The 26,009-nt window shown below is 42.6% G+C and overlaps 1 protein-coding gene across 5 annotated transcripts in view; it reads left to right on the forward strand.

The window, feature by feature from the left end:
* The window catches only part of ncanb (neurocan b), a 129,001-nt gene that overhangs the window by 46,164 nt on the left and 56,828 nt on the right, over nucleotides 1-26,009 (forward strand). For all 5 annotated transcript variants that reach the window (XM_086046281.1, XM_086046283.1, XM_086046285.1 and 2 more), the window contains 6 exons: nucleotides 6,743-6,828; nucleotides 16,271-16,500; nucleotides 16,574-16,742; nucleotides 22,033-22,207; nucleotides 24,074-24,201; nucleotides 25,189-25,482. In XM_086046281.1, coding sequence (XP_085902407.1) covers nucleotides 6,743-6,828; nucleotides 16,271-16,500; nucleotides 16,574-16,742; nucleotides 22,033-22,207; nucleotides 24,074-24,201; nucleotides 25,189-25,482 — 1,082 coding nt within the window. The remainder of the gene's footprint in view (nucleotides 1-6,742; nucleotides 6,829-16,270; nucleotides 16,501-16,573; nucleotides 16,743-22,032; nucleotides 22,208-24,073; nucleotides 24,202-25,188; nucleotides 25,483-26,009) is intronic.

A 26,009-nucleotide genomic window follows, 5' to 3' on the forward strand; every position in this document is an offset into this window, starting at 1 on the left:
GTTTACACAAAGCAAGCCAAAGCGGTATTTACCGCACCATTACTCGACTGCGACATAAAATAATGGTGAGACAGCGACGGCGCTTTCAACACGACAGGACGGGAGGAGCGTCAGGTGTAAAACTTCTCTCCCTAGTCCTGACACTGCGTAATACACTTAAAGTGGAAGTCAACCCAAGCATATTTTTTTCAAGAATACGTTCTATGCAAGCCCACTAGTTGAAACAAGGCATTCTGATTGAAATTGTGTTTGTGGAATGTGAATTAAGCAGCAAAATGCACCCGCTTTTAGACATCTCAGGGGGCGGCCATTTTGTCACTTCTGTCGACTTAAAATGACATCACAGATGCTCAGGGCTCAGGTAATGACCAAACACAGCTCACCTGTTTTCTGAAGCTGAGCCATGATTGGTCGTTACCTGAGCCCTGCGCAACTGCGATGTCATCTTCAGTCGACAGACGTGACAAAATGGCCGCCCCCTGAGATGGCTAAAAACGGGTAGATTTTGCTGCTTTACTCATATTTCATATGAATCTTATTGCGTTGTTTCAACCAGTGGGCCTGCATTTCTCTGCCGCCGTTATGGCTCGGAAATTACCTCAAAAGGTGGAAAATTGTCAGGTAGACTTTGCCGCGCTGTGACGTACAGTATACAATAGTTGTCGGGCAGTGCTTTCAAAACAACAGGACCAGTCAGTTGCCGAACTTCAAACCGCGCTATGTCACTCAGTAGAATACCCTTACACGCAGGCATTGTCATCATACGTCTGTAAAATTGCCGGGTCGACTCCTTTAATGTTGTTTTGAATACTTGTCAACACTACAGGGTAGAAGGAGTAAGTGTCAGGTATTAAGCTAGCCACCCTTGTGTTGACATTGCGGAACAGTTTTACTCACGGGCGTCGTTGGATCTCTGTTATGCATTTGATCTCGTCCTGGGGTTGCTATGGCTACTCATGTCGGATGTGAAACTTCACATCATTGCCTTGTCATTGCGGAATACCCTCACACCGGTGTCGGTGTTCTCTGTTACGGCTCTGAAACTGGCCTAGAAGGCAGGAGCTGACACCGTGACCCTCTTTCTGGGGTGCCGTATCAAATTTTTCTCTTTTGCAAAGATGATTGCTTTCGACACAACAAGGAGGGAGAAGTGAGTGCGAAGGCAAGACAAGGCCAAGCAAGGCGGTTTTTATTGAGATAGCACATTTCACACAAGGCAACTCAATGTGCTTCACGCATCCAAAAGCACGACGCATAAAAAGCTTTTAGAAAGAGCTAAATACATCCAAAGGCAAAGCAAAGAGAACAAAAGTAGCTTTGTAAGACTTGTAAACGCGCGTTGACAACAATTCAACAAAACATTTAAAAAACAAAAGATTTTAAAGGCATTCAAAAGCTAATTTAGTGACAGCAAAATTGGTTTTGATGCTTAAAGCGGACGTAAACCCAAAGTTATTTAAAAAAAAAAAAGTCCACTAGTTAAAACACAGCATTCTGATAAATATCGCGTTTGTGGAATAAGAGTTAATCCTCCAGTTTTTCGCCATCTCCGGGGGCGGCCATTTTTGTCAGTCTCTCGACTGAAAATGACATCACACACCCTCAGGGCTCAGATAACGACCAATCATCCTTTAAGAGGCCTTAATCAAGCCATGATTTCCCATCAAAGCACACACACGCGGCAGACACAAGTGTGGACGTTTAAGACTTGGCACGCGACTGGAGCTGAAATTGGCTTGGCTCGTGCTGGCATTCTGTCGCGAACAACACATTCTCGCGCCTCTTAATAATTGTGACCTCCTGTGAATCTTTTGACATTTTCACATAGGAGACATCACGGCAGCGCCGAATCATAAAATAATAATAGTGCCTGCCTGCGTGGAATGCATTGTCCTGGAAATGACCTTCTGCTCTTCAAACAAAGGCTTCGTCCTCCAGGAGCTCGCAGTGTAAAGTTTTAAATTGACTCAAATCTTTATTTTACTCCAGCCAAGTTCATGATACTCAAGACTCCTGCCCCCGTGTGATGTGGACTGGCCCAAAAATGTCCATGCACTCACCTCGCGGGAACGGTGCGAACACTGTTTGGCTCCGAAGTAAAGCAAATGCCGAGGTTTCAAATTGTTGTACGTCGACACAAAATGCGATATGGACAAAAAAGAGTAGAAATGAGTACAAGCTCCTTTGGCTAAAGCTAAACTGTGACATGATTTTTACTTTCTGGACCTGGATTTCCCATCTCTGCCAAAATCGTAACTTTGTTCATTGACATCTATCACATCAGGCCTGCTGGATTCTGAAAAAAATATGAATCGCGATTATTTTGGTGATGATTGAAATCACGATTATTCAAACCGTCATGAATTTTTTGGGGTACAAAACGAGAAAATGTTTCAACGTTTCTTTGACGCACTATAATTATGTAAGTTCCTTTTGGCGCAAACAAAATCTATAAAATTAGTTATAAAATAAAAAAAAAATAAAAAAAGGTGCAAATGTATAAATTGAAGTATGATTTCCCGGTGTAAAAAAATAGTGCGCTATATATGAATAATTCATTAATAATAGTTTTTTATGATTATGCCAATTTTGTAATCGCGGAGTGTAATAATCGTAATCAGAATTGAATTTCGATTAATTGTACAGGCCTACATCACATTATATAACAACATATACAAACCTATTTGTCCATTTACGTGAGAGTACTATCGCATGACTCCATAGATGACCATGCTTCATTTTCCATGTGGGTGTTGTGCAGGCGGCTCCACTTGGCCTCTGTATGGAGGTGTAAAACATGGCTAGTAATCGCAATACTTTGACTTGGGAGCTACAAATAAAATGCTACATTTTCTAAACAGAGGCTGTAGCTCAAGGGCCCCAAAAGTATTATAGCAAGAGAATAACAAAACAGATTGCTATTATCAGGAACCCACACAGATAAGCGGTAGGTGTTTTTTTTTTTTTTTTTTTTTTTTTGAAGTGCGCCAGTCCTATCTGGGAGGCACAATAGTTGTGATTATCCTCTGGGGCTTTAAGTAATCATTAAGTGGCAGTGGAGTGCAGGTTCATTTGTTGCAGCTCATTTGTTTCAGAGGGATTCGAGGGTTCGTGGCAAAACATGTCATCAGCGTGCAAACTCTCTGATCAAGCATAGCAAAAACAACAACAGTCCAAAGTACCAGTCGTAAAATTGCTCTGGTTATGTCACGACGAGGAAAATTTGAAGGGTAACTACATAATTAGCTTTCCTCACAATCGGCTCAGCACTTTACCACGTTTGTGTTTTGGTTTGCAGGACTTGAAGCGTCAATTCGTAGTCATGTAAGCGTAAAACAACAGCTTGAATATCATTTGGAGATCTTCGAGGCACGGCCGTCTCGTTTCTCCAAGCAATTGCCCCTCCCTCGCTCCTCACTCCTCTGTTGATCTCCTTGGCTGCGTTCGGACAGCTGATTCAAATCAGATTCCTCAGTGCCCAAATCGGATTTGGTCCTGTTCGGGCTGAGCCACATCTTTGACCCATCCGACAGGTCGCTATGGCAACAACGTCAGAACGGAGGCGTCCTCCAGCAAGTGTTCAACGTCTAGGAAATACTTTCATAAATGCACTTGTTTCGATACATACCCTCCGAGCTTTGCTTGTACGGCGCTATCCCCCCACGGACCGATAAGGCAATGCGTTTCCTCCTTTGTCCACGGACCGCTGTTTTCAGTTTCTTCGATGGGCTCCATTCTTTGGGTCTTGCGTTTGGAGCTGTTCAGACCGGGGCGCATCCTGTCCAAATTGGATATGAAACCAACTCCCGAACGTGGTTTCAATCGGTTTCGGGAAAATCAGATGTGACTCGCTGTGACTGGCTCAAAATCGGATTTTGGCTGGCAGTCTGAACAAGGCCCTTAATTGTCACTCCTCCAAGCGTGACTGCATCGGAATGACGTTCTTTGGGTCGTACTCACATTTTTCATCCTGCAAACATGGCGGTGGAGTCGACGCTCAGCATTTCACAAGCTACAAATTCAGCAGGGAATCAAATACTAATGGCCCCACCACAGGTAGACACCGATTCCACTGGGGCGTACGCGTCTATCCGCGATGAAGTCAGCGTTTGCGTGCTTACGTGCACCTGTAAGTGGATCCACGCAGCTGTCACTGACACGGGCTATCAGTGTCCAGCATCGCCGCCGTCCCACACGCCAAATCCTCCCTCACTCGCGCTCCTCCCGCCCTCGGGCCCACCGCGTCTCCCCAGAGAGCCCGCATTCATTATTTACTCTCAGAGCCCCCTCGGCCATCCAGGCCTGACTTCATTTCACCTCATTTGATCGCTGTCCTGTAGCTGTGGGGACACATCTATCATCTTATATATACACAATAGATACCCGGGTGGCCGGAGCCTCTTTATATCTGTTTCATATTTTCAGGTGTGCCTCGATATGATCTGATTATATGGATGATATTGTTATGAAAAAGGGAGGGGAAAGTTGAGTTTGCTCTCGGTAGTTCCATTCTTTTTGGGATGATTTTCGACACCATTTTCACTGTGTCAAAGGAGATTATTTGTTGATTCATAAGGAAGAACTTGGTTCTTCCACACCAAACTGATCCAAGCTTGACAGAACAGAAAAAGGTTCTCCAAACCAAAGCGTAAGATTAGACGTGTCCGAAACGGAAGATTAAGTTTACGTCAAACCATACATAAAATGAAGAAAACTTGCACATTGCATTTAAAACAATAACTTTGCCTTAAAGTTGGCTAGCTCCATGCTAACACATAATGGGAAATGCCGTCGAAGGGTTAAGGAATAGCATCGGAGTTGGGGTGTTATAACCCGTTCAAGCAACGGATATTTGAAAACAAATGCTGCATTCACACATAGGCATATGTTCTTTATCCGCTGCGAAGAACGACTAATATTACTGCGGCTTACTGAGGCGTTGAGACGGTATTCGTGTACAGTATATCAACGTTTCTGTATTATACTGCACCAAGTCTCTTGTGCTGCAGCACAATCGCCACTGATATTGAAGTAAAAAAAAATGTGGCAAAACCTGTTTCATTTATTTACATTCCATCTAATTATCATTTCTTTAAATTCTCATTACCGTATAGTGCTATCTTTCTTATTAAAAAGCACACTACAAACATTTTTGTTGTTTTGTTTAATTTTTTGTCTCTCAACTCAACTTTACTGTCCCAAATTTGACTTGATGAACAAACATACCGTACGTTGTTTGTCGTAAATAAATAATCATTTCTGCAGCAATTAGTTGAAAGTGGATAATTTGCCTTGGGAAATGATCCAATTTCACCTGAGTGGTTGTGAAACACCGGCCTGACATCTTATTAGCAACCACACACATTCTTGTATTGCAAGTATAATAGTATAATATATAAGTCCCATCCCTCCCCCGTCGCGTCTCCTCTTTACTTTTCACCAGTGGTGTCCTCTGGCACCATCGCCGAAAAAGACAAAAGAAAAACACCTCCTTGGAAGCGCACTGAGTCTTGCATAAAGACTTCCGCACTGTTTGGGGGCGTTGAGCATATTTTTATGCTCCGTATAAAACCCGTTGATGCCCTTTTAAGTGTTTCAATGCACCAAGCCACCGCGTGCGTGCGCGCGCGTGCGTGCATGTGTATCAGACCTGAACACAATTTGACAGTTACTTAACTTCTCCAAGCCTTCACCACAGCCTGCTCCTGTCAGCCTGCCAGATAAATAGCTACCGCATGTGGCCATGTAGTGTTACTGTATAATGTGACAGTACATACCCTCTCTGCTCCGTGTATACTCTTACACACACGCGCGCGCGCGCACACACACGCTCTAACTCATGCTGGATTTGCCTCCCGCGCCCTTATCTGCTTGTTACTCTTGTTGATACGCGCCTCGCGGCTGCGTAAAGTGTGTTTTTGTTAAGAAACGTCCGGGTTTTTTATCTTGTTGGTTTTGACGGAATTTGTCTGGACACTAAACAAAATGAAGTCGTCAAACCTTGCAATGTTGGCTCGTTGCTCACCAAATATGAGTTCCCGCGGAGAGCGCTTTTATATTCCAACACCGGGCGACGCAACAACAAGGCCAACATTGAAATTCAGCATTCCTTGCAAGCGTTTATTGCAGTGAGCGCGTATGTGTCTCGGCGGAAGGGAGCGGATCCCTTTGCTTAAACTATCACCAGTAGTTTAGTTTGTTTTATCGCCCCCACCAAAATGTACATTTGATTAAATTGCCCCGTTGTGTATTTTCGACTAATAAGATCAAAGAAAAAGTCAACCCTGTTGCCAATGGTGACTCATTGTTCGACCGAAAAGGAGCTATAGCATGCTGGAGTAGGTTTAATTCACCCAATGGTCCGGATTCGGAATACATGGGGAAAGACAAAAGCAAAAGGAGGCTTTAAAAGTCATTAAGAGTGAGCTGTCACTATCCAAATGGGAGCTACTTGTCCTCTGAAGTAGAAAGATAATGGCCTATAGTTCAAATGACACTTGAGAGAGATGAAACATGACAGTGGCAGCCAGTTGAGTCTGTTCTGACTCCCCCCCCCCCCCCCCCCTCTCCTTTTAAAGCCTTATAATAACCAATGAAGCCTTGAAAAGGGCTTCGGAGTAAGCGGGAACAATGAGCCGTAAATCACAATGACGAATGAAGTGACAGCTGTCAGTCCGAAGACGTTTGGCCGACGCTTTCAAAGACTGTCGATCTCATGCATCTTTCTCTTTTCCGCCTTCAGGCCTGGCAGGATGTGCGACGTGATGCCTTTGTGTGGACTGCAGAACCTGCTGGCCCTCCTGCTGCTGCTTCACGCTGTCAGCGAGGGTGAGTCCAAACCTGACTTCAGCCAACCCCGACCATTTGGAAGCAAAAGTAATGATCGCCATTTTTTTTTTTTTTTTTTTTCATATCGTCCAATCTCGATTAGTACCACCATTTTTATTTACATTGCTTTATATTACCAGTCTCATACCATCTGTACCGACAAGTAAAACTTGAGAGTAGTTCCAAGTTTTATTATTTTTATGAACACATTTGGACAACAAAATGAAAAAGATGAGCATTATTCAAACTTTTTTTTATTTTTTTTATTTTTTTTTATTACTCAACAGTACAACAAATTTAAAACACCGCAATGAAGTACTTTCACTTTATTTTGGGTTGCCAGTTTTTGAGGGCTGACGTTATGATTATGGGCTGAAATATGAGCCACCAGAAACTCAATTTGAATAATTTATTTTTTTAATTAGAATCGATAAACTGGAATAATTGCATTGGAAAGCTGAATTTCAATAACTTACTTTTGAAAAAAAAAAGAATTCAAATTGTAAAATTTGTTGGAAGCCACTGCACTAAAATATAAAGATAGCAAATTTTTGTTTGAGGTAATTAATGGATTAGTTGAACATTTCAAGTATCCTGTGCAATGTTTAATTCTCTTTTTTTTTTTTCAGTTTTCAATCCAGTAAACTTCAACTTGGAGTTGTAACATATCACTAGCGCGAACCTCCGAAATACTCACCTTTGTTTTTTCCACAGACAAATACTCTATATTTTCTGTATTTTGCAGCAATGACTTATAGACAGCTTGAAGCAAGCACATTTAATATCTTTTTTTTGCGGAACTGTGCAGAAGTACGGGTACTAAAACTACATTACTGACTGCAAGGTATTAAGGTACTTTTGTAGTATTGATACCCTACTGTGATGGCATGACCACCCCCCCCAAAAAAGCTAAATAAAAAGCTTTTAGTACACTCAATCGATCACGCAATAATATGTCCTGGGTTAAAAAAAATCTAATAATATAAAATTTCCCCCCAACCAAAAGTGCATTAAAACAGGTAAGGGGGCACAGGCTTCCTTGCAGAAAGCAATAAAACTTCATTCGATAAAGTCTTCAAGACATCCAACAATCACTCAACGTCTGCAATATTCACGCAGTCCTCATCTCCTTTTCCTTCATTTATTCGCCCAAACAAGTCAGCTCATTGTTTATGAGTCATGTTCACCTCGGAAGAAGGAATTAGCCCTCTTGAATGAGCGCGCGAAGCAACATCAGTCACGGCATCGACAGAGCCGTCAGTCGTAATCGCTCGCTTGCCGTCGTTGGCTTTGCAATTAGCGTCACAGAAACAACTGCGGTTAATCTCGACATTTCTGTCTTTTGGTCCATTTCGCTCCGATAATAAAAAACCCATGGCGGCTCTCCCGCTCTTATTCCGCTCCGCGCGTTTTAGACGGATTAGAGTTTCAAAGAGAGGAACCACCGTGCTCTCATCCATCTTTTTAATCTTTGATTTATTTTTTTTTGCAAATGTACAATTTTAATCCACTCATTTTGTCAGCGAATCAGGGAAGAGGTTTTTTTTTTTTTTTTCCTTTTTGACACTTCAGCGGCATACTGTTTTGCTCTTGATAAAGCCCGAGTTAAGACAGGGAGATGCAATGCTTATCTTAGCTGTCGGATCATTTGTGCTGCCTGTCAGCTTGTGCGTCCGAGTTGTATCCGTTTATTATTCACAGTAGGGATTACAAAACTTTTTCAGCTTGATACCCAAACTTGAAATGTACAAACTGACAAACTCCGTCATTTGTCACCAATTTGTCGGATTAAATGGTGAAATCATGCATATCCCAAATCAAATTTCCTCATTGAGATGAATAGAAATGCTACAAATCCGCTCAGGCTACCTAAAAAAGAAAAAGACACTCCAAAAAATGTTCTAACATTGACATTGTGGTCCTTAGCTACCAGTATCATAAATTAAGAAGAGTTTCACAACTAAGTGACTCAGTAAGATGCAGTAATATTAGTTGTTTTTATACTGTTTATGCCCGTGATCATTTTTATATTGTCTGCCCAGAATGTAAAGAAATATTTTTTTCCCCTAATTCATAGTTGATTTAAAAAAGAAATCGCTTCACTTTCACTGAGCTTAATCGTTTCTGACACACTTAGCTTTTTTTCCCCCCATGTTTTCATGGCCTTAGAAATCATTTTAACGCCCTCTGCGGGCGTTATAGCCTTTATCAGCTTCTTCTGCTTCAGTATCGTACATATCATGGAAGCACAGTGGTGCCTTAAGATAAAACTGACTCAACTTATGAGTTTTTCAAGATGATAGCCATCGTCCGGTCAATTTTTTTTTTTTTGATTTGCAGGCAAGCATTTGAGAAACAAGCACTGTGTGGTGTCATTGAGACCAATTCAACTCACTTCACAACAAACTGCAACTTGGCAAATAGTGAACAATTCTTCCAAGAAGAGGCTTCAAACTGTTTAATGTCACTCCTACTTGAGGTTTACTGTTAAACGAAAAATAAAACAAAGAGAAATACACATTGAGTATGTAAAACAACCATATAACTGCCTTAAAATGCGCTTGCCATCGCTAATATTACTGCCGATTACTGATTCACTTAAAGTAGTTGTGAAATTCTTCTTTGTTTTTGTCTACATAATGCACCCTGGTGGCCACGTTGTGCACACCAGAAGGAATTTAAATTCCCTTGTTGTATTCAATGGTGAAACCCAAAGGAATCCACGCATGGATTGAGGGATTGAATGGAGCCTTGCTCCTTCAAATTTTCGTCGCTCAAATCCTCTGCTCGTGCTAATGATTTTCCCGCGCCCATGAGTTGAACACTGAAGCTGGATGCAGTTAGATATTGTATCCACCTTATGTTTTGTAAAGCCTGCCTCAGAGCCGTGCTATGTATACCTTTCTGGAAGGCTCCTTGCACTACCTGCTTTGGTTGTGTGCCTTCCTCCTTCGTGCTACCGGCGGCTTCCAAGGTGTTTGTTTCCTTGCCCGTATTCTTCATGCTTTTGGTGGAAGGAAGAAAAAGAAACAGACTTAATGGCACTCCGAGTCGAGACTCAGAGTCTCAGGCAGAGGGGTGATGAGAACACAACTCTTGGAAAGCCTGCGGTTACATCTGCCAGGTGGTTCGGTATATGCCACCGCGCACACTGTGGAACACAAATAGAGGAGACATACAGTATGTGCCAAGTGAAGCTTTCTCTGTTCTTTTTTGTCCTGAGGGACTCTGGAACTATATGGAGATCCTGCAAAATTGGCAGTAATGTGTTTCTGCCTTTCATACGAATTAACCCATCTAAGGCCAGATATGGCGGCACACACATTTGTACGGTTTAGCTCGGTTTGCCAATTTTGGCACCATACGTGAGGATATGAAAGAAGAGTTGCTGGATCATTTCTTGCTTAAAGAGTAAGGCAACCTCAGAATTGTTTTGACAAGAAAATAGCGATGTCACGATATGGCAAATGTCACGATATCACGGTATGAACGTCGCAATAAGATAATTATCACGATATTGTGGGGAGGTTGGCGATGTATAAAAATCTCACGATACTGTAAAAAAAAAGAGGTTGTGTTTAAAAAAAAACATCACAATATTCTGTTTTTGTACATAATAACAAAATTCACAAATAGGCTTGTCCAGTCAGGGGCTCCCATTGGCGATTAGCGTGGGTCTTAAACATCTTGGGCTTTTAAACAGATTTGCTGCTATTAATATCGTGACATGACGACGACGGTATATTGTGACAATTTTAATATCGCGATATCACGATATTGCCGATATTGTGACATTCCGACAAGAAAATGTTCTATGCAGCCCCGCTAGTCGAAAAATGGCATTCTGATTGATATTGTGTTTGTGGAATAGGAGTTAAGCAGCAAAAACCACCCGTTTTGTCCATCTCAGGACAAAACGACTGAAAAAAATCGCTGCTGACTGAAAATTACATCACAGTCGCTCAGGGCTCAGATCATGTCTCAGCTTCAGAAAACAGCTGAGCCGTGATTGGTTGTTGCCTGAGCCCTATATATAAATAACCCCTGTATCCACTTTGTGACATTTAAGTTTGGAGGTTTGTTGTGAGATTATTTTCCAAATTTAAAAATACAGTACGTGCCTTAATTCATTACAGGATGGGGAAAACTGCCCTAACTGAAGGTTGTTTAAAACTGGTGTTGTACAGACATCTTATTTTGGGAGCTATTACACCACACTGCAAACTGTGCTGTTTGGAGGAAATGTGACTTTCCACATTTGCAATGAGGTTGCGAGGGCATGTTTGGGATGTTTCTGCATGTTTGTGATTTTGAAGTGTTGACTGCGCACCGCACACAATTTGAACTTGAGCGTCACGCCTCAGACGGCGCAAACGGTGGCAGCAACCTCCCTTTGAGTCGCTGTGATGCACCAACAGGAGAGAGAGCTGCAGACAGACCTTTTAATCAGTCAGTGGCTGGGACTTGAAAAGCTCCCAAAGATGCTCAGAGAACGTATGCTACTTGGCAGGTTGCGAGAGGTGAACTGAAAGTTTCTCTTTCATTATTTTTTTTTACATGAGACAATGTCGGCGCGACCGCATCTTCTTTGAACCCAAGCCCTGCGTGACGTCCACCCGGCAGAGCGTGTCGATGTCGCCGTGAGAGCGCACCTCACGCGAGGTCACCGGCGCACTGGATGTTGCCGTGCCTCGTGTTTACGTTAAACGTGCGCGCGCGGGCAAAGCATCCGCGCTGCAGCGAGACACGAAGCTCTGATCAAACGTCTCCTCTCATTCAACACACGTTATACAGGGAGCTGACTTTTCCGATCTTGTCTTTTGAAAAGGCCACCCTCCTTTGAGCACGCACATATGTGTCGTCTATGTGTGGGTGGGTTTGTGATAGTGTGCGATCGAAATTAAATCATGATTTCGATGTTGGCTTCTCATGATCCTAAAAACGTGATAATTGAACAAAAACGATTCATGTATCGAACTAAGGCGGTGTGTAGTAAGTTCCTGCACTGTAAGTATGCAAGTTCCTGGAGTTGGATAAAACTGTAAAACTTAACACTAAAGATAGACCGATGTGTTTTTTTCAGGGCCGATACGATACCGATTATTAATAGTCAAGGCGGCCGATAACCGATATATTTGGAGCCGATATACATTTTTCGTAAAAAAAGACAATATTGGCATCATGTTTATTGAACAATTTTTTCAGATTTGCATAATGTAGGTTTTTTTTGTATTATTATTGCTATAATTTTTGACAATATACATCTTTATCAAATTGAAAAATCAAAAGGTTCAGGGAGAACCCAGGGTCGTAATCGACAGTAAATACAGATCTCAAAAATTTTAAAATGACAGAAAATGTACCTTTCACATATCTTTGTTTTGATTTCAACACAGTTTTAAATTGATTCATTATCGGTCATCAGATGTTTTAAAAAGGCGGATGCCGATATTCGTCAAAACACAGAATACCGGCGCCGACAATCGGCCCGGCCGATAATCGGTCTATCCCTACTAAACACACAACAAAAAAAATTATGTTGGGTATTTAAATGCAAAAAACTCTTTGTTTTGCTAGCATTCAATGCAAAACCTTGTTGACCGACTAGCAAACATTAGCATTAGATTACACTGGAGAGATTTATCTTCAAATAATCACATTCACACACAAACACTATAGTAACACATACAGACATGCATAGTGTATAACAATACTCATGGAAATGTATCCTTCATAATTGTACTCTTTTTATCTTTATGTAAATTTATCTCCATTTGTGCACCACACTATACTACATTAGAAACATTTTTGTTTTTTGTTTTTTTTTGGGGGGGGGGCGCTTAAAACGGATTAATGACAGTTCCATTCATTTCAATGGGGAAAGATGATTTGCGGTATGTTTTGAGGTACGAGTGTGGTCACGGAATGAATTAAACTCGTACCTTGGGGCGGCACTATATTCTCAAAATGTTCACCGCTCAACATGATACGTGTCTTAATTTAAAAGAAATAAATGCATAATCCTCCCATATATGTCAGATTTCTACTGATTACATTGAATCTTTTTTTCACACAAAATCCCCCTAAATTCCTGTGAGATCAGACTTCTGAAATTCCGTAATTAGAAACCTAGCAACAGCAACATCCTCTATAATTAGCTTACTACTAAATGAATGTCAATCAATCTGTTATTATCACGGGTTATAATGGATACGGTGCGCTCAAGCAGATAGTATATTAAGAGCCACACACACACACACACACACGTGTCTGCCATCCGAGTTCGTTGGTCGCATTGGCTGTCATTTCCTGACAATCCACCAATAGCAGCGAGGCAGCCAGACGTTTGCACAGTTAACGACACGTAAACAGTTTCAGGCCCGGTGTATATCGGAAACAACAGGAGAGGATGCAGTTGGCTGGTCGGGGGTGAAAATCACAGACGGGGAAAAACAAGACATTGGGTGTAATTGTGCTCCCGCGGCTGTTAAAATGTCATCTGTACTCACCTTGCGTCTGCGCGAGACACGTAAGGGCTCCCGCGCGTCGCTTAATAATTCCAAAGGCCTCGAACGCCGAGACAGATGGGCCACCGGTGGCGACTCGCCAAAGCATGCGGCGGCGCCACACTAAGAACAGCCCAGTCACACTTTGACCGCACCGACCCCGGTGCACTCGGTCGGACAGTCACGAGCCATCTCCCGTTAACATTTGAAGCATAATATACTTGAAGGAGTTATTTTTGTTTTAATTTTTTTTATTTTTTTTTTTATGAAGCTCTTTTGCCGCTTTTGTCACTGAGGCAACACGCCGGTCTCTCGAGGCATTAAGGCTCCTGATAACTTTTCCATCTAAATGCAGATTTATAACACTAGCAATAAGCACCCCCACTAGTTTATGTTAATCACCGCTGAGGAAGAGCGCTGCGTTTTTTGTTTTCTCCTCACCCGCCATGTAATTTACTGATTTCTAGAGGGAATTTGCAAATTAATTTCGTCGGATTTTGGCTGCGCAGCTCACAGCTTGCCAGGCTGGAGATAAATACCCGTATGGCGCGCGCAAGTGGAATGTGAGTGACATTGTAAAGTTTGTTTGGCTCGCCACAAAGTTAGTTATGTGAGTTACGAGGTGAGAGCTGACAAGAATCCGGCGGAGGGATTAAAGGTTCTCGATGCCGCTCAACTGGAAAAGGAATACACCGGTCTTTGTTCCCCGAGTTGGCGCCAAATCCGCGGTCTTCCAGGACGGCTTTTTATGGCGGGTTTGTCGACGGCTGTGTTTAAGAGGAAGGGGGTACAAGTGTGTAGTGTGTGGTAAACCAAGATCAGTGCCTCATCCTCAAGGGACTCGAAGCAAATAGAGAGACAGCAGCCAGGGTGTTATATACTCCTAAAGATGTGCTTTCTGTGTGTGTGTGTGCGCGCGAGTGTTTGTGTGGGAAGAAATTTGTCACAAAGTCGCTTTTACCACACCGTCTGCCATTTCGTAAGAGCAATTCTCTGCTTTTTCCATCCTCCTCTCAAAGTTTTTTTTTTTCCCCCCATCATTTCAGTAGTTGCCATCATGGTTGGTAGCTAGGTTGCGTAGGAAGGAAAGCCAGGTACGTGCACGGAGGGAAAAGTACTTCATTATCGTCTGTGCATGATTAAAATGTGGTAAAGTAATCTAATTTTCCCATCGTCTCAAAATTAATAGAATAATATGTTAATGTAGCACATTTTAACCATGTGCAACCAATTTACGTGTTTGTATTACCGGTAACTGAATTAAAAGGACTTTTTTTTTCCAGTGTAAGTAGGTAAGTAGAAAAAGCAGGTAGGTTCAGATTCCATCGGTCAATACTCGTCATCTCTTGCCCATGTATTTAATGGGGTCCCCCAGGGATCCATTCAAGATCCACTGCTTTTTTTTTTTTTTTTCTGCCTTTACTTGCTCTCCCGAGGTGGGAACATCACAAAATTTAGCAACTCATCTCATTTCTATGCATCTGACTCACAACTGAACATCCCACTTAAATTTGGCAATTTTATGCACCCTCTCTTGGGATGTATGAAAGAAATTAAAATTTGCGAGAAAGTGACAATAACAATACTGAAATAACTGTTGTTGGCCCTCCAATCCAGTGTAGGATACAATTTAAAATACTGCAAGATTTATGGTGGTTCATCTCGAACTGTTTTTATTTTTCTTAGCTAATGCATTATGTAGAGTACTTTGGTTCAGTGTGAGCTGTGTTTAAATTTGCTCTATAAATCAACTGTAGGACGTAGGAAAGGTCAAGCTGGTAGAAGAAGGAGGACGGTAGAAAATGTAGGTAGAAAAGCTTTGTACATTGGGAAAATGCCTGCGTTATTCTCAGTACAAAGTATCGATTACAGAGATCCAATACAGTACAATAGTTGACTTGACAAAGATAATAATGGAAGTTAGGAAGTGTATAATGTCCTTTTCATCCTTCCGTTTCAAAGATCACGTTAAACAACAAGCAGTCACTCCGAACACAAATCCTCATTGATGCTTCACAAGCGTGATGTTGATTTGAAAAGTGTTCCCGTGGTCGGAGGTTTGAGGTTTGAGGAGGAAAAGTTGTCAGGAAATGGGAGGCAACGCCATGTTTTTGCACTTCAAAACCAGCCCCTTGTGACTTGTCCGTCAAAGACAGCAGCGGCCATTGTGCTCGCACGTAACGTAACACCAGTCGCACCGAGAGTGCGGCGCGCTCATTTTCTCCTCCTACTGTGCAACCTTTTCTCCTGTTCTTTACCCTGTTCATGTTTTTTTTTCTCCCTTCATTCCTTTTTTCCTTCATTCATTAGTCAGTGCTTTGGATAAGCTCTCATGTTGCTTTGTACACCCTACCTCCCTTCCTCTCTCCGGCATTGTGAGACAGACAATGTTAGAGCTTAGCAATGATGCTTGTCCTTACAGGCGAAGGACGTTTCTAATAAAACAGCCAAACGATGCAATGCGGTCATTTTAATTCACGGTGACTTAATTAATATATCATAAATGAAATAAATAAATCGGTCAGCCCTACTTAAAATGCACAGATACATTTTGAATTTCACTCCGACTACTACTACTACTGCTGCTAAAATAATTATAATTGAGATAATAATGATAATAATAATAATGAAAGGTGCCAGCGGAAAGTAAACAAAGTATTCAATTGAAAAGAATTCTCACTGAAATGGTGGAACAACCTGCGAAAGGAACATTCAAAAATCGACTTCAACTTTAAGACCTGGCCACCTTTCACGCAATTAATTCAGGGGTCATTCTTTAAAACATGACTCAAAACGGATCATCCTTAAAAAAAAAATTTAAAAAAACGTTTGTTCCACAAACAACAAATCTAACGGGCAAATAAAGGACTCCACGCTAATAGATGGCATCCCTCTGCAGTTGAGTAAGTGCAGCAAATGTGTCTTCTCCTCCTCAGGCTTAAGTGACGCTGACCCTGTGGTGAGCATGCATAAGGTGAGCCATCGGGGCATCAGCGAGGAGTTGTCCAAGACGGTGGTGCTCCCCTGCCTCTTCACCCTGCGCCCCGGCGCCGCCCCGTCCCACGAGCCGCCCCGCGTCAAGTGGACCAAGGTGTGGGGTCAGCGAGGCTCGGACGGCTCGCAGAAGGAGCAGTCGGTCCTGGTGGCCAAAGACAATGTCGTCAAGGTATGCGCAACACGGAGGAACCAATCGGGTTCTTGGTATTTGATTCGTCCATATTCTCTCTCTCCTCTGCCAGGTGAAGAAGGCTTTCCAGGGTCGGGTATCGCTGCCCGCTTACAGCGACAACCGATACAATGCCAGTCTGGCTTTGACAGGCTTGCGATCCAGCGACTCCGGCCTGTACCGCTGCGAGGTTGTGGTGGGCATTAACGACGAGCGAGACACTGTCCCGCTGGAGGTCACAGGTCAGTGACGTGTCAAATCGCAAACGTGGGATACAACCACTGAACAGGAAACAGAACTTATTGTGATGTCATAATGCGTATGGCCCTCTACTGTTATTGTTATTTCATTATTTCATGTCATTGTGTCCCGTTTCGGTTAATCATGCTCAAATTACTCAAGGTAAATTGTTTGTTGGCCAGCTTCTCTGGCTAGACGATATTTATGCTAACATCTGCTTGGTAGAAATTGTCTCTGTAATTGATCGACAACACGGTGATATAGTGTGTAGGATGTTTGCCTGACGGTTTTGAGGTTCCGTGTTTGAATCTCAACTTCGGACTGCTTGTGAGCAGTTTGCATCTGAGGTCCATTTAAAGTGGAAGTCAACGCAAACATTTTTTTTCAAGAATATGTTCTATGCAAGCCCACTAGTTGAAACACGGTATTTGGATTAATTTTGCGTTTGTGGAATATAAGTTAAGCAGCAAAATGCACTAGTTTTTTAAACATCTCTGGGGGCGGCCATTTTGTCTTCTGTTGACTGAAAATGACATCACAACTGCTCACCACGACCAATCGCGGCTGACCTGTTTTCTGAATCTGAGCCGTGATTGGTCGTGGTGATCAGTTGTGATGTCATTTTCAGTCGACAGAAGACAAAATGGCCGCCCCCACAGTGGCGTGCCATACCCATGGATGTAAAATATTGGAAGAAAAGTTACTATAAACATAGAATTTACAATTTAATCACGGCTCTGTCTTAAATATAACACATCATGGAATGGCATTAAACCACAACCCGCCGCACTGGCTTGTTTTTATGATCTTTTATGGTGTTTTATGTCGTTATGATATGATGAGCGGTGACGTCCAGAGTAATTACACCATTTAAGCGTCATTCAAGTGGGCCGCTTTTCGGCCTCCACTAATTATTATTGCAAATGAACATTCTGCTCTTTGGTTGTGTGCGGCTGCCCCTTTTGCACCCGAGGTCTGCCACTATGAATAATAATGACGCGTCGTGCTAATCCGGCCATTACACTCGAGCTTGTTTACGGTCCGCATAACACGGCAATGAGGGAAATAAAGGTGAGGGAACACGAACCCATTAAAAATCATTCCCTTGAGCCGACCATGTTCATGCCTGAAATGAAACCGAAAGCCAACAGAAACCGGGCTATTGTCAAATAGTGTACACGGAGAGAGGTGGCTCCTAATGGGGGAAAACATTGCATCATTTCACATTTGTGCAAAGGCTAACATAATTACACTCGTCTCTGTATTAGATAATGATGAGGTTTGATCATCATGTCTGCAGGACAAGTTATTGTCACAATATTAATGAATGATACCAATGTGCTTGCTAAAAAAAAATGTGGGGGGGTGGGGGTTTATGTCTGTGTCGATTCTCAGTCATCAAAAATGTCTGGCAATGATGGTATTGATGCTATTAAGTTTATATTTTACAATACAGTGCTATTTTTCTTCATTCGGAACAAGGCTTTGGAACGTATTACTGGCAGTTTCATTTATTTTAATGGAGAGAGTTGATTTGAGATACAAGTGATTCGAGTTATGAGTGTAATGGTGCCGACCGATTTGTGGTTTTCGGATCGAAATCGTGATTCCAGATTTTGTGATCGATAAAGGTGCGTATTTTTTAAAGCGCACTTCTTCTCCCAAGCTTATCAATCAGTAGCGGCATGCTACTCGTGGACAGGTCACGCTAACCAATCAGTTGGTTCGAAAAAGCATCGCATCCCCATCACACAGTCAGTCCTTGAGTCCTTGCTTTCCTGCCTGCTCGCGAATGCTAGGCGCTAAGCTAATGTGCTAAGCTAATCCTCTCCTCTAAGTCGCTAATCCTCGCCTCCTGGACTTCGAACAAGTAGCGCGACCACATTTTCAAGATCTTTCTACCAAAATGTTACCATTTTCACCGGGACTCAGGAATGTCACACCTTTTTATACTCCATCTTTTTCAGGTCCAAAATTTTATTTTCCAATACACCCTGGCCTCCTAGCTGTCCTTTTCTCCTGAGTTTCGGCTGCTGTGTACGTTGCCAAGGAAATATGAATGCGTTGCCTTTTTCCATCCCACCTCTGTCGAACAGTTGATTAGCGAGCTTCGAGCGCCGGTAATTCAGACGGAAGCCAATTACATTGCTAGCGAGGAGTTGCCATCTCAGGGGTTTGGCCTTCATGGGCCGTCACGCTACTCTTCGCCACTCAATTGCTTGTTTTTAAATGTATCCATTAGGCGATATCGATACCGCTTGGCTATATCAATAACATCTTAACGCACGTGGATCTTCTTTCAGCCGCCATTCAAAATGATGTAACTCTCCTCCTTTGACAGACCTTTGTTCATTTCTCACACGACGCCTTACTCACAGATGCCTGCTTAGCTCTCAACGCACATATTTTCGAGTCAATTGTATGTCTCTTAGACATGGCGCTATTGATTGTTTGAGTCCCTCGTGGTGAACTGGTTTAACCGGCGAACCGACAGCTTGGCAGAAATAGTGCTCTAATTGACAAGAGCATTGTTTCCCAACCTTTATTGAGCCAAGGCATATAGTTTATATTCTCACAGTACCGCACCAAACAAAAATGTCACACAAAGCATACTATACTGAAATAATGCTGATCTCATCGCCAATTTACTGTCACGTGTACTTAGTGAGGCACAACATGCCTGAGAACTCAATGTTCACAACTGTGTGGATCCTAGTGAAAATGTATCACTTTTATGGGTCCCAACCTGCTCTCCATACACCACAAATTCACTCAGTAGCGCCCCCTGGATAGCAAAACGAAATTAGCCCCAGTTAAAAATGTTCTCGGTCAACAAGAAAGTGGATACGTTTGTTTGAACAGGATGAACAAAAAGGTTTCAAGGATCAATCCATGCCTGGGAGTTTGATGATTTAGCTTTGAAGTCCATGTCAGTTTCTGGCATGTGCAGGATGTGCAGCTGCTCAGGGCAAGGGGAGTAGTGCGGCAGAAACGGACATGATCTCGTTATTGCTTATTAATCAGTGATGGCACGTTGCGACATTCTCTAAATGTGGGGAAGGCTAGCGCGTATGTGTACTAAAAGTTGAACAGAAAAAGTCAATGCGCATTTCAACGGGCCCTTTGTTTTGTTTATTGATGCTATCCTTGATGGTTGATTTAATAACATGTGACATGTTAATTTACTGTATGCTCAATCCATACATGTATATTGTATTTGTACGTAACATCACTCCTCTAATATTTTAGATGATCTTCTGCCCCTTTCTTGAGCCTCCTGATGCTAAAATAGTCTTACAATTAGAGATAATGTTGCCTTGGAAGGCACTTTACAGGCTGTGGATCCACATTTTTGTCAGGAGAGATTCCATTATGCTGGGGAAATATTCACTTGAAAATGTAATTGTGTACGTAGGGACATAAGTTACATACCCGACGAGAGCTACACTGTATAGAATATATTTGATTACTCTGGAGGGCCAAGAAGTGCTCATATTGTATATTCATAGTGCACTGTGGCTCTACCCTGGAATGGCTCCTTGCTGTTCTTCTCCCACAAGAATATGATGATGTGTGAGAACACAATTTTCCTCGCTCAAGCACACAGTTGGATTGCACATCTGTTTGGACAGCCTCACTCTATCTGGAAAAGGACAACCCTTTCGGATATACAATGCCTATAGCCTGGACTGCTAATGGGCTCACAGGCACCCAACTCTCCATTTCACGAATTGTGGCTTACCGTGTTCCTAATCGCAATGAGCAACCACCATCTGCACTTAAGACCTCCTGGAAAGATGTACGAAGCCAACTCTAGGAATTATAAAATCAATGAATACTAACTAACAATCAATGGCAACCCCGAGGATTGAGGGATTAGTGTGTTTTTAACATGTTTGTCATGCGCATTTTAATATGCAAGTGTAACGCTCACTTTCAAATTTTAAACTACATCCGTATTTGTCAACTTTTGTTCATCTACGTAAAATCCCAAGACAAGCTATTGTGAAATTGAGAGAAGATGGATGACTGAATATCCGTGTTGTGTTTATTAGGTGAAAACATGGCATCGTGAGGCACGTGTAGACAAACAAACATTCACACACTGTGGACAATTTAGAGACGTACGTGATCTTGAATATATGTTTTTGGAATGCAGGAAGAAATGTGAACCCTGAACCTCAGAACCGTTAGTTAGCTGCGCTAACTAACTCACCGTGCCCGTTCAGAAAGATAATAACACTGTCACAAGGAATAGCAGGACAGAATCACACTCACTAGAGTTCTTGGTACCAATAGAGATTTAGTTCCACACACACAAGATTCTCACACAACAGGAAATAGTCAGACCATAAGCTCGTCCCATCTGCCAGGCGGGAGTGCTTTTTTTGACAGCCGTCAAATACGGAGGCCGGTAGAAAGCAGTCAGGCGGATCCAGAGGGTAAAGGCAAACTGGTCGGAAAGAGAAAGCGGGTCTTTTACCAGGTCAGGGGCAAGAAGAGAAGGTCTGGAGCAACCAAGGTCAGAAGCCGCCACTCAATCCGGAAGTGAAATCTGTCAAGTCAGACATGGCACGAAGACGATCTGGCTGATGACAACCCTCATCTGGGCACTGCAGGTGCGGGTGGCTGGCTAACGAGCTGCAGCGTGGCCAGGTGGCAGAGTGGAAAATTCCGCCACCGGCGGAGAGCAGCCAGGAAGGATTGTGACAGACACTTAACATATTGCCTAAACAGCAGGGCACTTCATCAGGGTCAAGTCAGACTCCAGACTTAAACTCTACAGAGCATGCATTTTACTTGACAAAAATGAGACTGAAGAATTCATTCCCGAAAACAAGAGGCTGATGTGAAAGCACAAAAGAAAAATGCACCAGTTCAATGATTTCAATTTTACAAACTCTGATGACTTTTGGGACAAAAAAAAAATTTAATCTGGTTAAGGCTCTCTTTTCTAAATACAATTGTTATTAGTCCAGATCAAAAATAAAGGTATGGCCACAGTGTGGAATACACAGTGGAACACACTTCCATCCATGTTTATTCCGTCCTTTTTATAAAAATGATTTTCTTCCGTCCAGGACGGACAGACGGACCACTCAAAGGTGACATTTGTTGTTTGTTTTTTTTCAGTCTCTCTCTGATGCAAATATTCGCCATTGGCTGCACAGATGGACGCGTCAGTGCGTGACAATGACATCCATGTGGCTTCATGTTTATGACTCACGTCGCTTGTACATGCTGGTGTTTGAATGCTCCGAGGTTGACGTTTCCCGTGTCTCTCCGCTCCAGGCGTGCTCTTTCATTACCGCGCTCCCCCCGACCGTTACGCCCTGTCCTTCGCTGACGCCAAGAGGGTGTGCGCTGAGAACTCGGCGGCCATCGCCACGCCGGCTCAGCTGCAGGCGGCCTTTGCCGACGGCTATGAGAACTGCGACGCCGGGTGGCTGTCGGACCAGACCGTACGGTGAGGCGCGTTTCTTGCGTGACTCTTTCAGTTGTGATTCACAGCCAATGTGCCTCGGCGAGATCATCAGGTGTGCCATGGGAAATTATCCTCACTTATTGAATTGATCTGAAAATGATCAATCAGTACAAATAATGTATTTCTATGCATCTATTCTTTCGGGTAAAATTTTAGGAATGCACTTATGGCCTTTTTAGGTGAATTTAATTTGACCTTATCCAAACATGTCCCACTGTTCAATCTTTTCGCTACTTTTCACTGCCATTGACAAATTTGTCTTTTCACAGTCCATCCATTCGACCCCAGGAACTTGTTTATACTTTTTCCGATTTTTTTCAAACGTTAGGGCAAAAGAGTGTCTGAAAATGCCTGGCAGTGAACGAGTTAATGGACCAAAACATTTTCTGATTCGATTCCAATCGGTCTTTAAACCGACCTCTTCATCATGCTGTTCGAATTTTAGAGAGACTTGTCGAGTCACAGAAAGGAATAGAAGTGCACCGTTCATCTCCTTGTTAGAGGACAGCAACCAGTGAACTGTTTATGATCATTATGGCTACGGAAATGTAACGGTGGCCAAAGACTTTGCACAGTCTGTATATTTTTTTTTTCCGTAGGTAGACGCTCCATGATCGCTTCTTAATGGCGCGTTTGCGCTCACATTTGAACAAAGCTCCCCACTGTCAGTCATTTCAGCCCGTCAGCATTAGTCGCCTCCGAGCTCGACTGGGCTCATATTTACATTTTAATTACACTTTACTGCGGTCGTCAAGGAGACGGACTGAGTGTTGTTTCTCTGGCAGGTTGTTTTGTTTTTTGTTTTGTTTTTTTTCTTGCGCTGCCCTCCCTCGTACTCCCCTTGTTTCCACCGGGGACACGGCTAATTGGTCCGCATTGAGGAGGCTCAAAGTGAACATCAGCCAAGTGTCTAATGAATAGCGAGGCTGCCATTGATTCATCAGCTGGAGGGGGCTGGGAGGAGAGACCACTCCCAAGAAAATCCTGTCGTTCATGTTTGTGTGTTTGCCAGTTGCACTGTATTTTTAGTGCCCAAACAGTGTTTTAATCATCCCCATGTGAAACTAAAGCTAAAGCTGGCGCCGGAATACAGATCACCAAAGCGCCGGAGGAATTTCCGAATGCTTTTAACCTCTCGCTGACTTCCCACCTTCGCCTCCCTTGAGTATGAATTGTGTTTTGAAACAATCACCAACCAAGATGGATGTGTAATTATTCGACACTAAAGGGAACGACTTGTCGTTTCTTAATTGCCTCGAGCGTGTTGTGACATGTTATGAATGGCATGCTTGCGCTATATTACACCATCGGGGGATGTTTTTGTTCACAGGGAGTTTTCGTTTTCGTTGTACGGGTAATTTTCAAATGAAATATGATTAATGCCGAGGAGATAATGAAAGTAATTTGTCTTGGAAGGAGACACTCATTTCTAAGATTGGAACCTCAATGAAGTGGGACAATTTGGAAAAAAACATGCCCCAGGTCAGACAAAATATTGATCGGCAAGAGTTGAGAGAAATTTACTCGTGATGGCAAAGACAGAAAATAGGATCGTCCGGCCATCCATCCTTCCATCAAGAAGGAAATCCTCAGACTTAAACCTTATAGAGTATCGCGCTAAAGGGTCACGTTTGATTTTTAGAAAGAACAGATGGGCCACGTAATTTATAGATGAAGTAAAAATTATATATATATATATATATATATATATATATATATATATATATATATATATATACATAGCGAGAGAGAGAGAGCGATTAATTCCTACTAATTGAATGATCGTGATTGTCGCAGATGAGCGGTCACTGTCTATTTTGTTCAACCATCTCTCGCTGTGCTCCGCAGTTATCCAATCCAGTCGCCTCGGCCCGGTTGCTATGGCGATCGAGACGACTCACCTGGTATCCGTAACTATGGCAATAGGTTCCTGGACGAGCTGTTTGATGTCTACTGCTTTGCCAAGCGGCTACAAGGTAGGCGCCCGGAGAAGACAAGGTCCTTTTCTTTAGGTTTTAGTCTGGCTGCCGCCAGGATTGAATACTCCGTTTGTCTCGGTATGAGTTTCGAGTGGTTCTGGTTTTTTTTTTCATTGTGCACTGTGGTGGTGACATCAACATTGCGCACACGTATGTGTCCTTGAGTGCTGCAGACTTTTTTGTTGTTGTTACTCTGGGTTAATTCTAGTCATTCCGTTTACTTCTGTTGTGCAGTGGCTGCAGTTATCACCAATAAACTGCGATCACGTACATAATAAGACATTTACTTTTGTGCGCGCATAAGCCCGTGCCGGTCTTGGACTGTCTTAATTTTATGGGTTGTTTCAAGTTTGTTTGTATTTATTTCTGTTATGCAATGTCGTAGTAATCGCTATTGACTTGCAAGGAATGAACACATTAGAGTCATTTTATGGGAAGTCTACTTTTCGTGCTGTATCATCAAGTATGCCGTCGACTTTTTTGACTTTGTGGCTCTATTAATTCATTACATTGACGTACAAGTTGAATTCATTATGTGACCGCGTTCATAACTTTGACCATGTCCCACTGAAAATAATGGAAAATGGCATTAATCCATTCCAGCCTCCAAGAAATTTTTTTTTTTTGAAAATTGCACTCTATAATATTGTACTGAATAAAAAAACCTCAAAGTAATGGCATTATTAAATGTAATGTAAAGAATTTTTTTTTTTTTAAATTGCCATTTTTTGCTTCAGTTCAATGGACATTGTGCTGCTCCTTCATTATACTTGCCGACTTAGGGGCAAAGTTATGTGTTTGTTTAAAATGTGGAATTCTCTATGTTTGATGTTTAGTTTGACAGTTAACTCCAGCTGTACACTTGATTACTCTGTACATTACAAATTTGTATTATGCCTCATGAGATGGAGATGCCGCACGTTTCGAAGCCTTTGTGAATCCCTGCTATAAAGGAAAACTCTGCTGTCTATTTCTCCCTCCCAGGTGAAGTGTTTCACTCCACCGTGGAAGAGAAACTGAATCTGGCCACGGCCTCCGCCCACTGCCGCTCGCTGGGAGCGCAGCTGGCCACCGTGGGCCAGCTGTACCTGGCCTGGCAGGCCGGCCTGGACCAGTGCGACCCGGGCTGGCTGGCCGACGGCAGCGTACGTTACCCCATCAACGTCCCGCGGAAGAACTGCGGCGGGGACGAGCCCGGCGTGCGAACGGTCTACAGCAACCCCAATCGGACCGGCTTCCCCGACACCACGGCCATGTTTGACGCGTACTGCTACCGAGGTAGGCTCACGGCGTGTGGGTGATTTACCATAATTACCTTAGCGACGATGAAGAGGCTTGCGGCCTTGTGTTCTACAAGCACCGCGTGCTCGTGAAACGAGTGGCTCTGTAGTCTGCATTGACACCAACCAACTAATTAGTGCAGTTAAATTATTATTGCTGGCCATGTTCTCAATGACATACTAAAAAAAATGACCTGATCTAGTAGTTGGGCTTTTTTTTTTTTTAAATGGACTGATTGGCAAGGTCGGTTGTAGATGAAGTTAAAAAAAAAAAATGGTCAAATGTGGTTGTAAAATATATGATACAGTTCAATTTAATAATAAAATGCGTTGTCGTGTTTTATTATGCAGGAATTTGATTACAACCAAATTAACCAAATATGTCATCAAATTCATTAAAATAATAATCTACTTACCGGTAATTAAAAACGTAAAGAAATAAAATCATGCATAAAATGCTTTTTTTTTTTTTTTTTAATTATTCACTTTGTTGTATTTCCTTCAGAAGTGCCTTAATGTTTTTAC

This window comes from Filicampus tigris, chromosome 12 (assembly GCF_054856515.1).
Source record: "Filicampus tigris isolate MCC_2025a chromosome 12, RoL_Ftig_1.0, whole genome shotgun sequence".
Taxonomy (NCBI): Eukaryota; Metazoa; Chordata; class Actinopteri; order Syngnathiformes; family Syngnathidae; genus Filicampus; species Filicampus tigris.